The sequence below is a fragment of the Chrysemys picta genome, chromosome 6 (assembly GCF_011386835.1).
Source record: "Chrysemys picta bellii isolate R12L10 chromosome 6, ASM1138683v2, whole genome shotgun sequence".
Taxonomy (NCBI): Eukaryota; Metazoa; Chordata; order Testudines; family Emydidae; genus Chrysemys; species Chrysemys picta.
Genome location: NC_088796.1, coordinates 68,340,097 through 68,355,684, shown reverse-complemented (window position 1 = coordinate 68,355,684; position 15,588 = coordinate 68,340,097). Strand labels below are relative to the sequence as shown.

Sequence of the window (15,588 nt, the reverse complement as noted above, 5' to 3'; positions counted from 1 at the left end):
CAGAACTTGGAGGAAGAAAGGAAATCTGTTTTAGAATTGAACTAAAAGTTGAACTAAATTTTTTCAAAACTGTGGCTAATTAACTGCATGTAGGTGAAAGATTAAATTAAATCATTTCCCCAAGAATGTGATAACTCAAATCTGTGTACTGAACACCTTCTTTTAAAAAAGTCCTTTTAGGTATGAATTTGATGATCAAGGAAATGAAACACCTTTATTTAACTTCAGAGAATACAGAAAAATATTTTAAAAACTCAGAAACCAAGTACTGGCAAGGAGCCATCAAGCATATGGCTCAAACAGGCAGCTCCAGAAATATTCATTAGTAGCAAAAAAAGACAGAGGCTTTTGACCAGAAACAACTTCAGTTCCTTTTTTTTTTTTAAGCTTTTGAATATTGTACCTTTTTCAAAACTAAATTCTAGAAATAGTCAGAATAACAATAGGTTAAGAAATGCAAATAGAGCAGTTAAGTTTTAAAATCATTTCTCTTTCTTGTAATCTTTAAACTGAATTATTTTTTATTCCTGTGCATCATTTTGTTATTTAAACAGACTATAAAAGGAATGTGTTATTTATGTCTTCTGACAATTTTTGAAAAAAATTGTACCAAATTACATTTTGCCTGTCCTCTTAGGGCTTTTCTACATGGTGCATCAGTGCTCACTACATGGGATGTGATTTCTAAAGCACACTAACTTGCTGAGCATTAATTGGTCCATGTAGACCCTACTGATGCATACTACAGGTGTGCTTTCATCTAGTGCAGGCTACTCTTTACTCCAGTATGTCTGGGAAAGTTTATGAAAGCACGGTGGGGTACTGAGCAAAAAGACAGACAAGAAGGGGCAGCTCATAATATATCGGATAATGTATATCACATACAGTGTGCTTAGTGTTTGTTTTTTGTGACACTTCTATCACAAATGTATTATGCAATGCCAAATAAAGATTTTTTTTTTTTATTATCTGCTATTTCTTGGTGTCTGGTACTTTCAAAACGAGTCATGCTGTAGACTAGTGATATATATTTCAGTCTGATCCACAGTATTACAAATATTAAAAAGTTGTTTAGAAAGAATTCATCAATGAAATACTTGGAAAGAATCATAGTAGGAAAGGCTTAATTATTTAAATTGTTACATTCAAATTATTATAATTGGTGGTAAGTAGATTCCCCACCCCCCTCATCAACTGAAATCTTGTGTGTGTGTGTGTACAAACCAATGAGCAGGGCTAACCTTCTCAGGATTTGTCTACATAGGAAAGTGTTAGTTATACTGGTATAGCCTCCCTGTATGGGCATATTCTGGAGTAAAAGTAGCTTTTTGTTCCCTCCCCACTACTTATTTTTGAAACATTAATTCACACCCTTTCCAAAGCAACATAAGCAAAACTGAAAAACTCTTATTCCAGAATAACTATTCACACAGGGGGTTATACTGGTAGAACTATATTGGTTTAAATTCACATTTTAGTTTATGCCAGTATAAAAAATTTTTTTCCATGTAGACAATTATAAAATAAATCAATTTGAATATCAATAGCGTACTTACATTTCAGTGTAGAGTATATAGAGCAGTATAAACAAGTCATTGTATGAAATTTTAGTTTGTACTGACTTCCCTAGTGATTTTATGTCAGGGGTCTCAAACACGCGGCCCGCAGTGATTTTCTGCGGCCTGCGAGCCCTTCGCAGCCCTCCCCTCTGCCCTCTCCCAGTGTTTACCAGAGCGGCCGGACGAGCACCGGGAGCAGGGAAGGCTCCCTGCCTGCCTGCCCTGCCCTGTGCAGCTCCGGGAAGAGGCTGGAACGTGGGGAAGGGGAGGCGGAGGGGCTGTGTGTGGCTGTTACTTTAGGCAGCGCCCCCAGCAGCTCCAATTGGCCGGGAACGGGGAACCGCGGCCAATGGGAGCTGCTGGAGGCTGTGCCTTAAGCAACAGAAACGCACAGCCCCTCCGCCCCCCCTTCCCCACGTTCCAGCCTCTTGCGGGGGTAGGGCAGACATGCAGGGAGCGTGCCCTGCCCCCAGTACGCGCCAGGCCAGATCCTGCAGCCAAACCCCCTGCCCTGAGCCCCCTGCCGCACCCTGCACCCCGACCGCCTCACCCCGCACCCCTCCTGCATCCCAACCCACTGCCCTGAGCCCCATGCCGCACCCCTCCTGTACCCCAACCCCCGCCATACTCTGCACCCCTCCTGCACCCTGACCCCTGCCCTGAGCCCCCTGCCGCACCCTGCACCCCGACCCCCTGCCACACCCCGCACTCCTCTTGCATCCTAACCCACTGCCCTGATCCCCCTGCTGCACCCTGCACCCCAACCCCCTGCCCTGAGCCCCCTGCCGCACCCCAACCCCCTGCCCTGAGCCCCCTGCCGCACCCCACACTCCTCCTGCACCCCCTGGGGGCAGGGAGGGGGCAGAGTTGGGGTGGGGATTTCGGGGAAAGAATTGGAATGGGGGTAGGGCCTCATGGAAGGGGGCGGGGCCAAAGGCAGCGGGGAGGGGGGTGTCAGTAATGCGGCCCTCGGGCCAATGTACTAGTCCTCATGTGGCCCACATGGTCATTTCAGTTTGAGACCCCTGTTTTATGTAGTCTGATGTAAAACTAGGCAAATAAACTAGAGGAATTGATGTACTCCCTGGAAGACCTCTGCGTACTCCCAGGGGTACACATACACCTGTTTGAGAACCACCTGCCTAATATGCTTAGTTGATACAATGTTTAAAATGGTAGTGGCAGATGGTGGGGATTTTACACTAAAGTCATCCCTAGATGTTGCAGACACTGAGGGCTGGAGCTGGGTTCTCTCCAAATTCACCAAGAAACAGTGTTCTTGAAAACAGACCTTTGTTCCCTCAGTCCTAGGTCATCTAAAAATAGTGACAAACATCCCTTTCTCCTTCAGAGGAACACTAGGTATCTGACTTTAAGCTACTTCTTCCCTCCTCTCCCCTCAGGTGCATGGAATGTAGATTTGCTGACAAGAAATCTGAATTGTGGCAGGCAACTTCAATGAATTTTAGTTTTATGTACCAAACAGGCTGCCTTTTGCATTTATTGCTCTATTATATAAACTTTATAGGTCTCTGGCACTTTTAATTTCACATAGTCATTAGAAACGTTAACTCATCTCGGGGAGGGGGGAGATTACATGTGCTAACCACTTTAAGTATGAGCAATGAAGACTAAAACCACAGAAATTTAGATTCCCCAATATCACATCTTCCAAAGATACAAGACTATTAATAATTACTGGCAACTTGCACTAAAAATAGTTAAACAATTATCAAAGTTGAAATTTTTCTTATTCTACATGCCGGTAAAAAAAAATAATTAAAATGAACTTATATAATGCAGTAGTGTGTAGTTCCATTTGACTTAACGGTGGTGAGCATCTAGAAATTCCATACTACACACCAATGCAAAATGCCGCCACTAAGGCTCTGATCCAGCTAATAATTAATCAATCATATGCACAGATTTAAGCATTTGAGTAGTTCCAATGAAGTCAATGGGCTAAATTAACACATGCTCAAACGCTTTGGTGAATCAACACTTAATACACTAGGCAGCATGAGTCAGGAAAGCCCAAATCCTAACACCAAAAGAAGGCTGCAGTCCTACATATCTTAACTCAAGTTGCTAAATACCCAGATTTCAAATCCATATGGCAGTGTATTACCTGGATCATTATGTGAGTGAGGCACAACAAACACTTGAAGAGGTTCATCATCCCATTCATTTTCATTGTACGTGATATCAAATCCTTGTTTCCAAACTCCACCATCTGGATTATCGAAAGGAAGAATATCATAGACATCCAACATCTAAAAAGAGTAAAAGGAATGTACAGCATGAATTCACAAAACAGATATAGTGCACAATTCCATATTAAAAAAAAATTGCATTCATTAAAATCCAGTATTAAATTCCGGCTGTTGCTCTTAAAAAATATATTTTTTAATGGGTAACTGAAGACCAATCTAACTTACAGCAGCACAAATCATGCTTAGTATGATAATGACTGGGGACCAACCAAGATCAAGGGTTAATTGTATTGATCACTGTTCATATACACAGCAGTAGATAGTCCCTGCTCCAAAGAACTTACTGCAGACAACCATTTCTCGCCTTTTTTCCTGGGTGAACTGTGCAGACGCCATACCACAGCAAGCATGGAGCCCACTCCGCTCAAGACAGCAATCATGAACATTGTAAACACCTCGTGCATTATAATGTAGTTTATGCTGAACCAGGACCTGAAAAACTAGGCGAGGAGGAAGCGGCTACGGCAGCTCGGCGACGAGAGTGATGAGGACATGGACACAGAATTCTCTCAAACCGCGGGCCCCGGCACTTTGGAGATCATGCTGCTAATGGGGCAGGTTATAGCCGTGGAATGCCGATTCTAGGCCCGGGAAACAAGCACAGACTGGTGGGACCGCATAGTGTTGCGGGTCTGGGACGATTCCCATAACTTTCACATGCATAAGGGCACTTTCATGGAACTTCGTGACTTGCTTTCCCCTGTCCTGAAGCGCCAGAATACCAAGATGAGAGCAGCCCTCTCAGTTGAGAAGTGAGCGGCGATAGCCCTGTGGAAGCTTGCAACGCCAGACAGCTACCGGTCAGTCGGGAATCAATTTGGAGTGAGCAAATCTACTGTGGGGGCTGCTGTGATGCAAGTAGCCAAAGCAATCACTGAGCTGCTGCTACCAAAGGTAGTGACTCTGGGAAATGTGCAGGTCATAGTGGATGGCTTTGCTGCAATGGGATTCCCTAACTGTGGTGGGGCGATAGATGGAACCCATATCCCTATCTTGGCACCGGAGCACCAGGGCAGCCAGTACATAAACTGAAAGGGGTACTTTTCAATGGTGCTGCAAGCACTGATGGATCACAAGGGACGTTTCACCAACATCAACATGGAATGGCCGGGAAGGGTTCATGACGCTCGTGTCTTCAGGAACACTAATCTGTTTAAACGGCTGCAGCAAGGGATTTACTTCCCAGACCAGAAAATAACCATTGGGGATGTTGAAATGCCTATAGTTATCCTTGGGGACCTAGCCTACCCCTTAATGCCATGGCTCATGAAGCCATACACAGGCAGCCTGGACAGTAGTCAGGACCTGTTCAACTGCAGGCTGAGCAAATGCAGAATGGTGGTAGAATGTGCTTTTGGATGTTTAAAGCGTCACTGGCACACTTTACTACTCGCTCAGAACTCAGCCAAACCAATATTCCCATTGTTATTGCTGCTTGCTGTGTGCTCCACAATATCTGTGAGAGTAAGGGGGAGACCTTTATGGCAGGGTGGGAGGTTGAGGCAAATCGCCTGGCCACTGATTACGCACAGTCAGACACCAGGGCGATTAGAAGAGCACACCAGGAAGTACTGCGCATCAGAGAAGCTTTGAAAACCAGTTTCATGACTGGCCAGGCTATTGTGAAAAGTTCTGTTTGTTTCTCCTTGATGAAAACCTGCCCCCCTGATTGACTCATTCCCTGTAAGCAACCCACCCTCCTACTTCGATCACAGCTTGCTTTCTAAGGAAATAAAGTCACTATCATTTAAAAATCATGTATTATTTATTATTTGATTATAAAAAGAGGGAGAGAACTGAGACAAGGTAGCCCGGGTGGGGTTTGGGAGGAGGGGAGGAAAAGGCCACTCCAAAAGTTCAAAATAATGACGGCTTTTTGGTTGGGCTGTCCACTGGGGTGGAGTGGCAGGGTGCACGGAGCCTCTACCCCCCTGCCCCCCCACGTTCTTATACGTCTGGGTGAGGAGGCTATGGAACTTGGGGAGGGGGGAGAGTGGTTATACTGGGGCTGCAGCGGCACTCTGATCCTGTTGCCATTTCTGAAGCTCCACCAGACACCGGAGCATGTCCATTTAATCCTGCAGTAGCCCCAGAGTTGCATACTGCCTCCTCTGATCTTCCTGCCGCCACCTCTGATCTTAAGTGTCCCTCTTCTCTTCACGTTGGTCCCTCCTGTCCTCACGTTGGTCCCTCCTGTCCTCACGTTCACTGGCATCTTTCCTGTACTTTGATACTGTGTCCTTCCACTCATTCAGATGAGCTCTTTCATCGCGGGTCAATTGCATGATTTCTGAGAACATTTAGTTTTGCGTGCATTTTTTTTTCCTGCCTTATCTGAGATAGCCTTCGGGACTGAGGAGGGAGGCTTGAAAAATTTCCAGCTGCAGGAGGGAGGCGAAAAAGGGAGAGAAGTATTTAAAAAGATACATTTTACAGAACAATGCTTATATTCTTTCACGGTGAACAACACTATTCACATTACATAGCACATGTGATTTCGGTACAAGGTCACATTTTGCATCTTATATTGAGTGCCTGCGGCTTTGGTGTTAGAGATCACAGACACTGGGCTGGGCAACAGAATTCGACTTGCATGCAGCCATGGTAAGCCATTGTCTTGCGGCTTCTGCAACCTTCATTAAAGCAGCGCTCTCCTTTCCCATACCAAGCAAAGCCCATTGAGTGATGCGGTTTTCCTGTTAACGTGCAGCTGCAGAAACCAAACTAAACCCCACCACCACCCATCCAATTCTCTAGGATGATCACTTTACCCCTCCCCCCACCGCATGGCTGGTATCAGGGAAGATCCCTGCTACCCAAACGCGAAAAGTTCAATTCCCGCCTTCCCCCCGCCCCCCACCACTTGGCTAACTGCAGGGAAGGATTTCTTTTCAGCCACAGGCAAACAGCCCAGTAGGAACGGCCACCTCTGTCCCCTTAATTAAATTCCCGTATTTCAACCAGGTTACCATGAACAATATCACTCTCCTGAGGATAACACAGCAAGATAAAGAACGGATGTTGCTTGAATGCCAGCAAACACCGGGACCATACGCTGCCAGGCTTTGTCATGCAAGGATACCAGATTACTTCCTACTAGCATGGCATGGTCAAGTGGCCTACCATGGAAGACGGAATAAGGCTGCACTACCCAAAAACTGTCTGCAAAGGCTTTTGGAGTACCTCCAGGAGAGCTTCATGGAGATGTCCCTGGAGGATTTCCGCTCCATCCCCAGACACGTTAACAGACTTTTCCAGTAGCTGTACTGGCCGCGAATGCATCCCAAGTCCTCAGGGCAAATTCATCATTAAAAAACGCTTGCATTTAAACCATGTTTTATATTTACAAAGGTACACTCACCAGAGTTCCCTTTCATGGCTTCATGGTCTGCGATACCTCCTTGGGAGGGTTGGGAGGGTACTTCAGTCAGGATGAGAAAAAGATCCTGGCTATTGGGGAGAACAGAGTGCTGTGTGCTCTCCGCAAGCTCGTCCTCCTCATCTTCCCCGTCCGCAGAATCCTCAGGCATGGCTGAGAGTACCCCCTCCTCGGAATCCACGGTCAGGGGTGGGGTAGTGGTGGCGGCCCGCCCTAGAATTGCATGCAGCTCAGCATAGAAGCGGCATGTCTGTGGCTCTGACCCAGAGCGACCGTTTGCCTCCTTTGTTTTTTGATAGGCTTGTCTGAGCTCCTTAACTTTCACGCGGCACTGTAGTGAGTCCCTATTGTGGCCTCTCTCCATCATGCCCTTGGAGATTTTTTCAAATATTTTGGCATTTCATCTTTTGGAACGTAGTGCTGCTAGCACGGAATCCTCTCTCCATATAGCGATCAGATCTAGTACCTCCCATACGGTCCATGCTGGTGCTCTTTTTCGATTCTCGGACTGCTTAGTTACCTGTGCTGATGAGCTCTGCATGGTCACCTGTGCTCTCCACGCTGAGCAGACAGGAAATTAAATTCAAACGTTCGCGGGGCTTTTCCTGTCTACCTGGCCAGTGCATCCGAGTTCCTATTGCGGTCCAGAGCGGTCACAGTGGCGCACTGTGGGATAGCTCCCGGAGGCCAATACCGTCGAATTGCGGCCACACTAACCCTAATTCGAACCAGCAATGTTGATTTCAGCGCTACTCCCCTCAGAGAGGAGTACAGAAATCGATTTTAAGAGCCCTTTATGTCGAAGTAAATGGCTTCATTGTGTGGACGGGTGCAAGGTTAATTCGATTTAACGCTGCTAAATTCGACCTAAACTCATAGTGTAGACCAGGCCAAAGAGTCTACAAAGACAGCAGACACGAGGGGGATGGAACAAAAAGAAAGTCCAGTTAAAACTATAGGAAACATCCTTGTTGGTTGATATGATTAAGGCTAATTCTGTAGCTGCTCTCTTCCTTAGTAAAATACTTGCTCAAGTCAAACAAGAGATATGAAGTTTATTCAAATAGCTGAGGTCACAGCAACTGAAGCTCTCCAAAATGAGGTGCCTGCAGAATTTAGACACTAATGGACAATTTTCTATGGAGAAAATCTTGTGTTGAGGTCATACTACAGGTATTATATCTGACTTTGCTAGTTAGGACTTGGAGAACCATGTTTCTACCTTTTTACTCTCTAACCAATTTTAAAAACACAGAGCTGTTACCCACTTATTTTGTTAGAAATTAACTTTATATCCTCCATATTACTGAAGGAAAAAGATCTAGGAAAAGCAAATATCACATTGTCTGAACATATAAACTTTACGGTTTCAAATTCTGAAAAAAAATAAGTTATTTCCATTTCCAAAGAGAGCTCAGTTGGATCCCCATATTTCGCAATGAAATCAAAAAGTTTTTAAATATTTTATGTAGTTAATTCAGGTCTATATCAGTAATGCACTCTGTGAAAGCATTATTATCCGTAAAACCTCAAATGGTTTTATATTGTGGCCAGAGTACCAAAACAGTTAACAGAACATTAAAAGGCTGATTCAAAAATCATATACAAAAGATTAACCTTCTGTTAAGTTTGGGCCAAGTCTCCAGGTCCTTCGGTTAGGCAAAATGCCATTAAAGCATAGGCAGTCACCAAATAATCTTATCCTTAGGCAACCTAAAAAGTAATGAACAAAAACTAAACAAGGATCTCAGGTTTTGGCACTAAAACCAATCTATAGAGATCAAACTACTTTAAACCCTCTTTATAACAATATGCTAGTGTGTCTAAGGGCACATTGAGTCAACTTTCTTTTTCTAGCTGACAGATTTAACTTTCTTTACAGACCTAAAATTAGAGAAATAAACCATAATGGAATGTTGCAGTTATATTTTCTGATCCTAGTCATATCCCATCTCAGAAAAAGTTTAGAGTGAATGTTTACATAGCACAGTAAGAATTTATCTGACTAAACAGCAACACTCATGGAAAGAGGGTATCAATTTAGAGAAAACTGACTTGTCACTAACGAATCAGAGATAGCACACAATTTCATAAGTTTGACATCTACATGGGGCCAGGATTTCATCTTTAGAGATCTGTTGGCAGTAAGATCTTGATCACTCAAAAGGTATATTCTTTTATTTTAAGATAAAATAAAATAAAGATAGCTGTGATCAGCCCAAACTGAACTAATTTCTCATTTTATATGCTACGGCATATTATAATTTATGGACAACAGCAAGAGTACAGAGATCAGTCAAGTGGCTTGGTTTAGACTGCCACAAAGCTTTGTCTGCACTAGACACACCTTTCCTAAAACTTCACAATATTGATACTAGAGATGCAATGCAACTAGTAATTGTTGCTTGTTATTCCTAGATATCTCAAGCAGCAACAAACAGCATTTTAACAATAGTGTATTTTCTACATCTCTTTTGAGCAGTTAGACAAATTTATGGTTGAAATGCTGATCTATATTTAGTAGTAGAAACAGCAGGAATTTTTTAGGGAAAAAAGGCTAATGTAGACACTCCCTAAGTAATCTACAAGAATTCATCTAAAAAAAATTTCTACTAAGAGAAACTGATGCAGGTCTCTGGAATTCTGAATAGACCTAAACCCTTCCAACTCTGATTCAAAACACAGTGCTTCTATGACAAACAAAAGGACTACTCTGAGGTACTAAAACTATGCCCCAACAGAGGCAAAGAATCAAGACTCAAAAGCAGCCTTAGGACCATGGTAGGGTTCACTCTTCAGGTACAATTGCACTAAGGCCCTTATGCACTGAGGACAACTCTGTACTGTAATGAACTAACACCCTAAAAGCAACTGAGGGTAGAACCAAGACATGGGGGTCCAATGCACCTGGGTGCACTCAGCTAGCCTCTATTTCACAAGGGTATTGTGCGACTAAAATTCACTGATTGTGAGGCACTCAATATACTGTTGAGGACCACATAAGCACGGAGAGACTGAACATTCCTCTGCATAAAGCAAAGACCACGTAGCCTCACATCTACGGCTTACAACGTTTATACTGATCATTCAGTCCCTTCTCACAAAAACAAATACAGCCTGACCTAATCTAAAACAAAAGCTCACTTATCTATAGTAACTTATTTTCCAACTGGTTGGCATACAGGCATACGCTGCAGGAGTCACTTGCCTAAAGACTTGCAGGCACAGGCATAAATACCACATACCCCATAAGAGATCTTCTAAGCTCTCTACAACCAGAAGCCCTTCCGGTAGATGAGCCCCTAAATAAGAAGGGGAGACAGTAAGTGTCGCTTCAGGTGGCAATACAGTTCCAGAACAAGTCTCCCCACAGGTAAGTAACCACTTGTTTCTCCTACATGGAGTTTCCCCCCACAAAGCCTCAGGGTAGCAATGACATCCTTGAGAAGGTGGGCTGAGGAGCTCCAATAACTCGGACTAAATCACCATCTTCCCAAAACTCATATCTGCTCTTCATGCATTGTCAAGAAGATACAATTAAGATAGGTGTGACTCAAATGCCACACAGAACCCTAAAGACTTCAGTTAAGGGTACACAGCAACTACATTATTTTAAGTCTGTCATCCCTTTAGATGAATAAGCACTAAGGCATTCAGGCACAGAAGGATCAATAGTTTGTAACAGGACTAGATGCTGAGTCTTCTCCACTTACACAGATTGAGCCAAAATCGCTTGACCATTACATTTTTCTATGAAGGCCACAAATAGTCTGATTGGCTTTCTAAATGTCCTTGTACTAAGTAAAAGCTAAAGTTGTTCTGACATAAAGGGTGAGAAATTTTGCCTTTCCAGGACAGTACGGGGCTATGGGGTGGAGAGACAGGCTTTGATATTAGCTTATTCACATGAAAGTCAAATATCACTTTTGTCAGATACTGGTGTAAGGGGCAAATACCACCTTCTCTTTGTGAAATATGGTTTAAAATTCATGAGGCTGTCTAGGACTGTATCTCTAAGACCCTCCTGTCAAAGGTAATGGACACCAATTTTAGTGAGTAGGAGGATGAAAGTCTAAGATCCATTAAATATTGTTTTGCCAAGAACTCTGTCCTTCACAGCAATATGGTAGGCAAAAATAGCGCCTAAATAAATCTCTACAATTGCCAGGGATAGCAGAATAGAAGGATGGTCCAGCAGACAGGGTCCTAGCCTAGGACTTGAGAGATGCAGGTTCAATTCCTTACTCTATCACATACTTCCTGTATGACCTTGAAAAGTCACTTAGTCTCTCTTCTCCTCAGTTCCCTATCTGTAAAATGGGGGAGAGCTACCTCAGAGTGTTTCAAAGATAAATATTGTGACACACTCCGATATTATGGTAATAGTAGTAGTCGGCATATCTTTTACTTTACTTTAACTTTCTTTTTCTGTTAATGCTAATTGGAACCAAACAGAAAACCAAGTCAAGAGCTCTGCTTTGAACAAATTACACCTCTACCCTGATATAACGCAACCCGATACAACACGAATTTGGATATAACGCGGTAAAGCAGCGCTCCAGGGGGCGGGGCTGCGCACTCCAGCGGATCAAAGCAAGTTCGATATAATGCGGTTTCACCTATAATGCGGTAAGATTTTTTGGCTCCCAAGGACAGTGTTATATCGGGGTAGAGGTGTACTTAATTGCATTTGATCAGCACAGCACTTCTTAGTGAAAAGCCTTCTGCACTACAACAGAACTATCTTGGTTTCCTCACAAGATCAGAACATGTTGCATAGGAACCCAATAACCATGTTGTTAGAATAAAGGACTTGAGATCCAGACATATGACCCTGCCAGACTACTGGGTCAAGGGAGCTGACTTAAAGGGGGGGGTAACGGAGTGGAGTCGGGGGGGAGGGGGGGGAAGCACCCATCGGCACCAGGAGAAGTTGGAGCCTATGGTCTCAAGCCTATCAGGAGCTAGAGGGGATTCATTAAACAATGAATACTTGATTTGTGCACCACATTTAACCACACCTGAAAGTGTGATATCAGTAGACCTGCAAAGAAGGTGACAAGGGTGCAACATGCCATCAGACCGAACACCCTCAGGAAAATCTCTCAGGGACTTTTAACATGGAACTGATGAAGACCTAAATGAAGAACAGAGGGAAAGCAGCTGAACTCACCAAGCAGAGAAAGTGAACTGGAGTTGCAAAGGGCTGGAAGTACAGTGCTCTTCTGCACAGCCTATGTTTACAGTTCATTTCAATGTTAATATGTTCTTTTGATCTCTGAATTAACAGAATACAGCACAGACAGGGACTGTTTGACTACACTGTTGACCATTACCAATATATATGTAAATACACACAAACATTATCTATCCATGTGTTTTAAGGGTTGAATTTAGTCATTTATCCTGCAGGATGCTTAACCCTTTCTGGTGATGCGTCACACAAGACAACGTCTCGCTAAAAGGTATGATTTAGTTCAGTGATCGGCAACCTTTGGCACACGGCCCGCCAGGGTAAGCACCCTAACGGGATGGGATGGTTTGTTTACCTGCCACGTACGCAGGTTTGGCCGATCGCAGCTCCCACTGGCCTCGGTTCGCCGTCCCAGGCCAATGGGGGCTGCGGGAAGCGGCATGGGCTGAGGGATGATCACAGAAAACCAAACATCTTTGCCCTACCCCCTGCCCTGAGGCCTCGCATCTGCCCCACCCCTTCACCGAGGCCCCGTCGGCCAATCACTCCATCGCTCGTTCTCCCCCACCCTCGCTCATTTTCACTGGGCTGGGGCAGGGGATTGGGGTGTGGGAAGGGGTGACAACTCCAACTGGGGATGCGGGCTCCGGGGTGGGGCCAGGGATGAGGGGTTTGGGGTGCATGATGGAACTCCAGGCTGGGGGTTGGGTGTAAGGGTGGGTTGAGGGCTCCGGCTGGGGGTGCAGGCTTGGGGGTGGGGCTGAGGATGAAGTGTTTGGGGTGTCGGAGGGGTCTCAAAGTTGGGGAAGAGGGTTGGGTGCAGGAGGGGGTGCAGGCTCTGGGAGGGAGTTTGGATGTGGGAGGGGGCTCAGGGCTGAGGGTTGGGGTGCAGGAAGCAGGGCAGGCTCCAGGCGGCACTTACTTCAGGCGGCTCCTGGAAGCGGCTGGCATGTACCTCCAGCTCCTCGGCGCAGAGATAGCCAGGAACTCCGCAGGCACCATCCCTGCAGCTCCCGTTGGCCGCAGTTCCCGGCCAATGGGAGCTGCAGGGCTGGTGCTCGGGGTGGCACCCGCAGCCCCCCAGCTGCCCTGTGCCTAGGAGCCTGAAGGACATGCCAGCTGCTTCCAAGAGCCACACAGAGTTGGCCTCTACAGCTACATGGACTTTTAGTGGCCCGGTCAGCTGTGCTAACCAGAGCCACCAGGGTCCCTTTTCGATCAGGCATTCTGGTCAAAAACTGGCAACGTGGCAACCCTATAGAAAACCCCCTTGGTAGGGTTTGAAGGACTGACTCCTGCAAAAGCCCCTGCTGGAGTTGGGGAGGAAGGGTGATCTCTGGGAAGCTTATCTGCATGCTTGGAGGGGCTTTTATTGTTTTTGGTATGTTTTCTCTGTAATGCTTTCACCTTAAGAAGAATGTTCCTGCTTATAAAGAGCTGTGTGGCAGCTTACAACTGTTGCCAATCATAAAAGAGCATTGCCTAAACAGGCCTGCTCCTACACTTTGCTTTCTCCTCAGAGGCTGTCTGGTCTGCTGGTGAACACCACAGACAGTATAGGAAGGGAACTGTGCAGCCTGGAAAAACCTTGGTTCTGAGGTAGAAGAGGCCATATCTACACTATGAGTTTAGTTTGAATTTAGCAGCGTTAAATCGAATTAACCCTGCACTCATCCACACAACGAAGCCATTTACTTCGACATAAAGGGCTCTTAAAATCGATTTCTGTACTCCTCCCCGACGAGGGGAGTAACACCGAAATCGACATTGCCATTTCGAATTAGGGTTAGTGTGGCCGCAATTCGACGGTATTGGCCTCCGGGAGCTATCCCACATTGCACCATTGTGACCGCTCTGGACAGCAATCTGAACTCTGATGCACTGGCCAGGTAGACAGGAAAAGCCCCGCGAACTTCTGAATTTCATTTCCTGTTTGCCCAGCGAGGAGCGCTGATCAGCACAGGTGACCATGCAGAGCTCATCAGCACAGCCAGAATCAAAAAACAGCTCCAGCATGGACCATATGGGAGACACTGAATCTGATCTCTGTATGGGGAGATGAATCTGTTCTATCAGAACTCCGTTCCAAAAGATGAAATGCCAAAACATTTGGAAAAAAATCTCTAAGGCCATGATGGACAGATGCCACAACAGGGACCCAACACAGTGCTGTGTGAAACTTAAGGAGCTGAGACAAGCGTACCAGAAAGCCAAAGAATCAAATGGATGCTCACAGAAGGAGGGGTGACTGACGACTGTAGCTATCCCACAGTTCCCGCACTCTCCGAAAACCATTTGAATTCTGGGTTGAGCTCCCAATGCCTAAAGGGTCAAAAACATTGTCACGGGTGGTTCAGGGTATATGTCGTCAGGCTCCCCGCCCTCCCTCCCTCTGTGAAAGCACAGGGGGAAAAAATCGTTTCTCGCCTTTTTACACTGTCACCGTATGTCTACTGGATGCTGCTGGCAGACACGGTGCTGCAGCGCTACACAGCAGCATCCCCTTGCCTTGCCTTGCGGACAGCAGACGGTGCAGTATGACTGGTAACCGTCATCGTTGTCCCGTGGATGCTCCTGGCTGGCCTCGGTGAGGTCGGTTGGGGGCGCCTGGGCAGACATGGGTGCTCCTGGCTGGCCTTGGTGAGGTTGGTCTGGGGCGCCTGGACAAAAAAGGGAATGACTCCAGGTCATTCTCTTCTTTAAGTTTTGTGTAATGGAGATTCAGTCCTGCCTGGAATATCATGCCAGCTGAAGGCTTCTGCCTCAGGCTGCTCTCTCAGTCAGCAGCACAGTGCGGTCGCACCTACCCCAGCCTACCCCTTGCTCCCAGGGCTCACAATCAAACACAGACCTCTACATTTTGCTGCAAATAAAAAAAATAAAGCTGCCATTTAGAACTGTCCCCCAACATACATATCCTGGGACATTTTTATTTTAGCAGTGTCAACCAAAGGCCCACATACAAATGGAGATTCAGTCCTGCCTGTGCTTCTATCCTAGTGCTTATCACAGATTCCCATTTTCAGCTATAGGCTGAGCAAGTGTAGAATGGTAGTTCACTCAACTTTGCTGTAAGCCAACCGCCATCCCCTTCCCCCTTTGATCTCCGCTTGCAGAGGCAATAAAGTCAGTTCTGTTTCAAATTAATGCATTCTTTATTACTTCATCACACAAATGGGGGGA

At 45.6% G+C, this 15,588-nt stretch overlaps 1 protein-coding gene across 1 annotated transcript in view; it reads right to left on the bottom strand.

Annotated features, from left to right (window-relative positions):
- Window positions 1-15,588, bottom strand: part of MAN2A1 (mannosidase alpha class 2A member 1) — a 225,035-nt gene that overhangs the window by 193,780 nt on the left and 15,667 nt on the right. Inside the window, 1 exon segment of the mRNA XM_065599246.1 lies at window positions 3,688-3,832. Within this exon segment, the coding sequence (XP_065455318.1) occupies window positions 3,688-3,832 (145 nt within the window).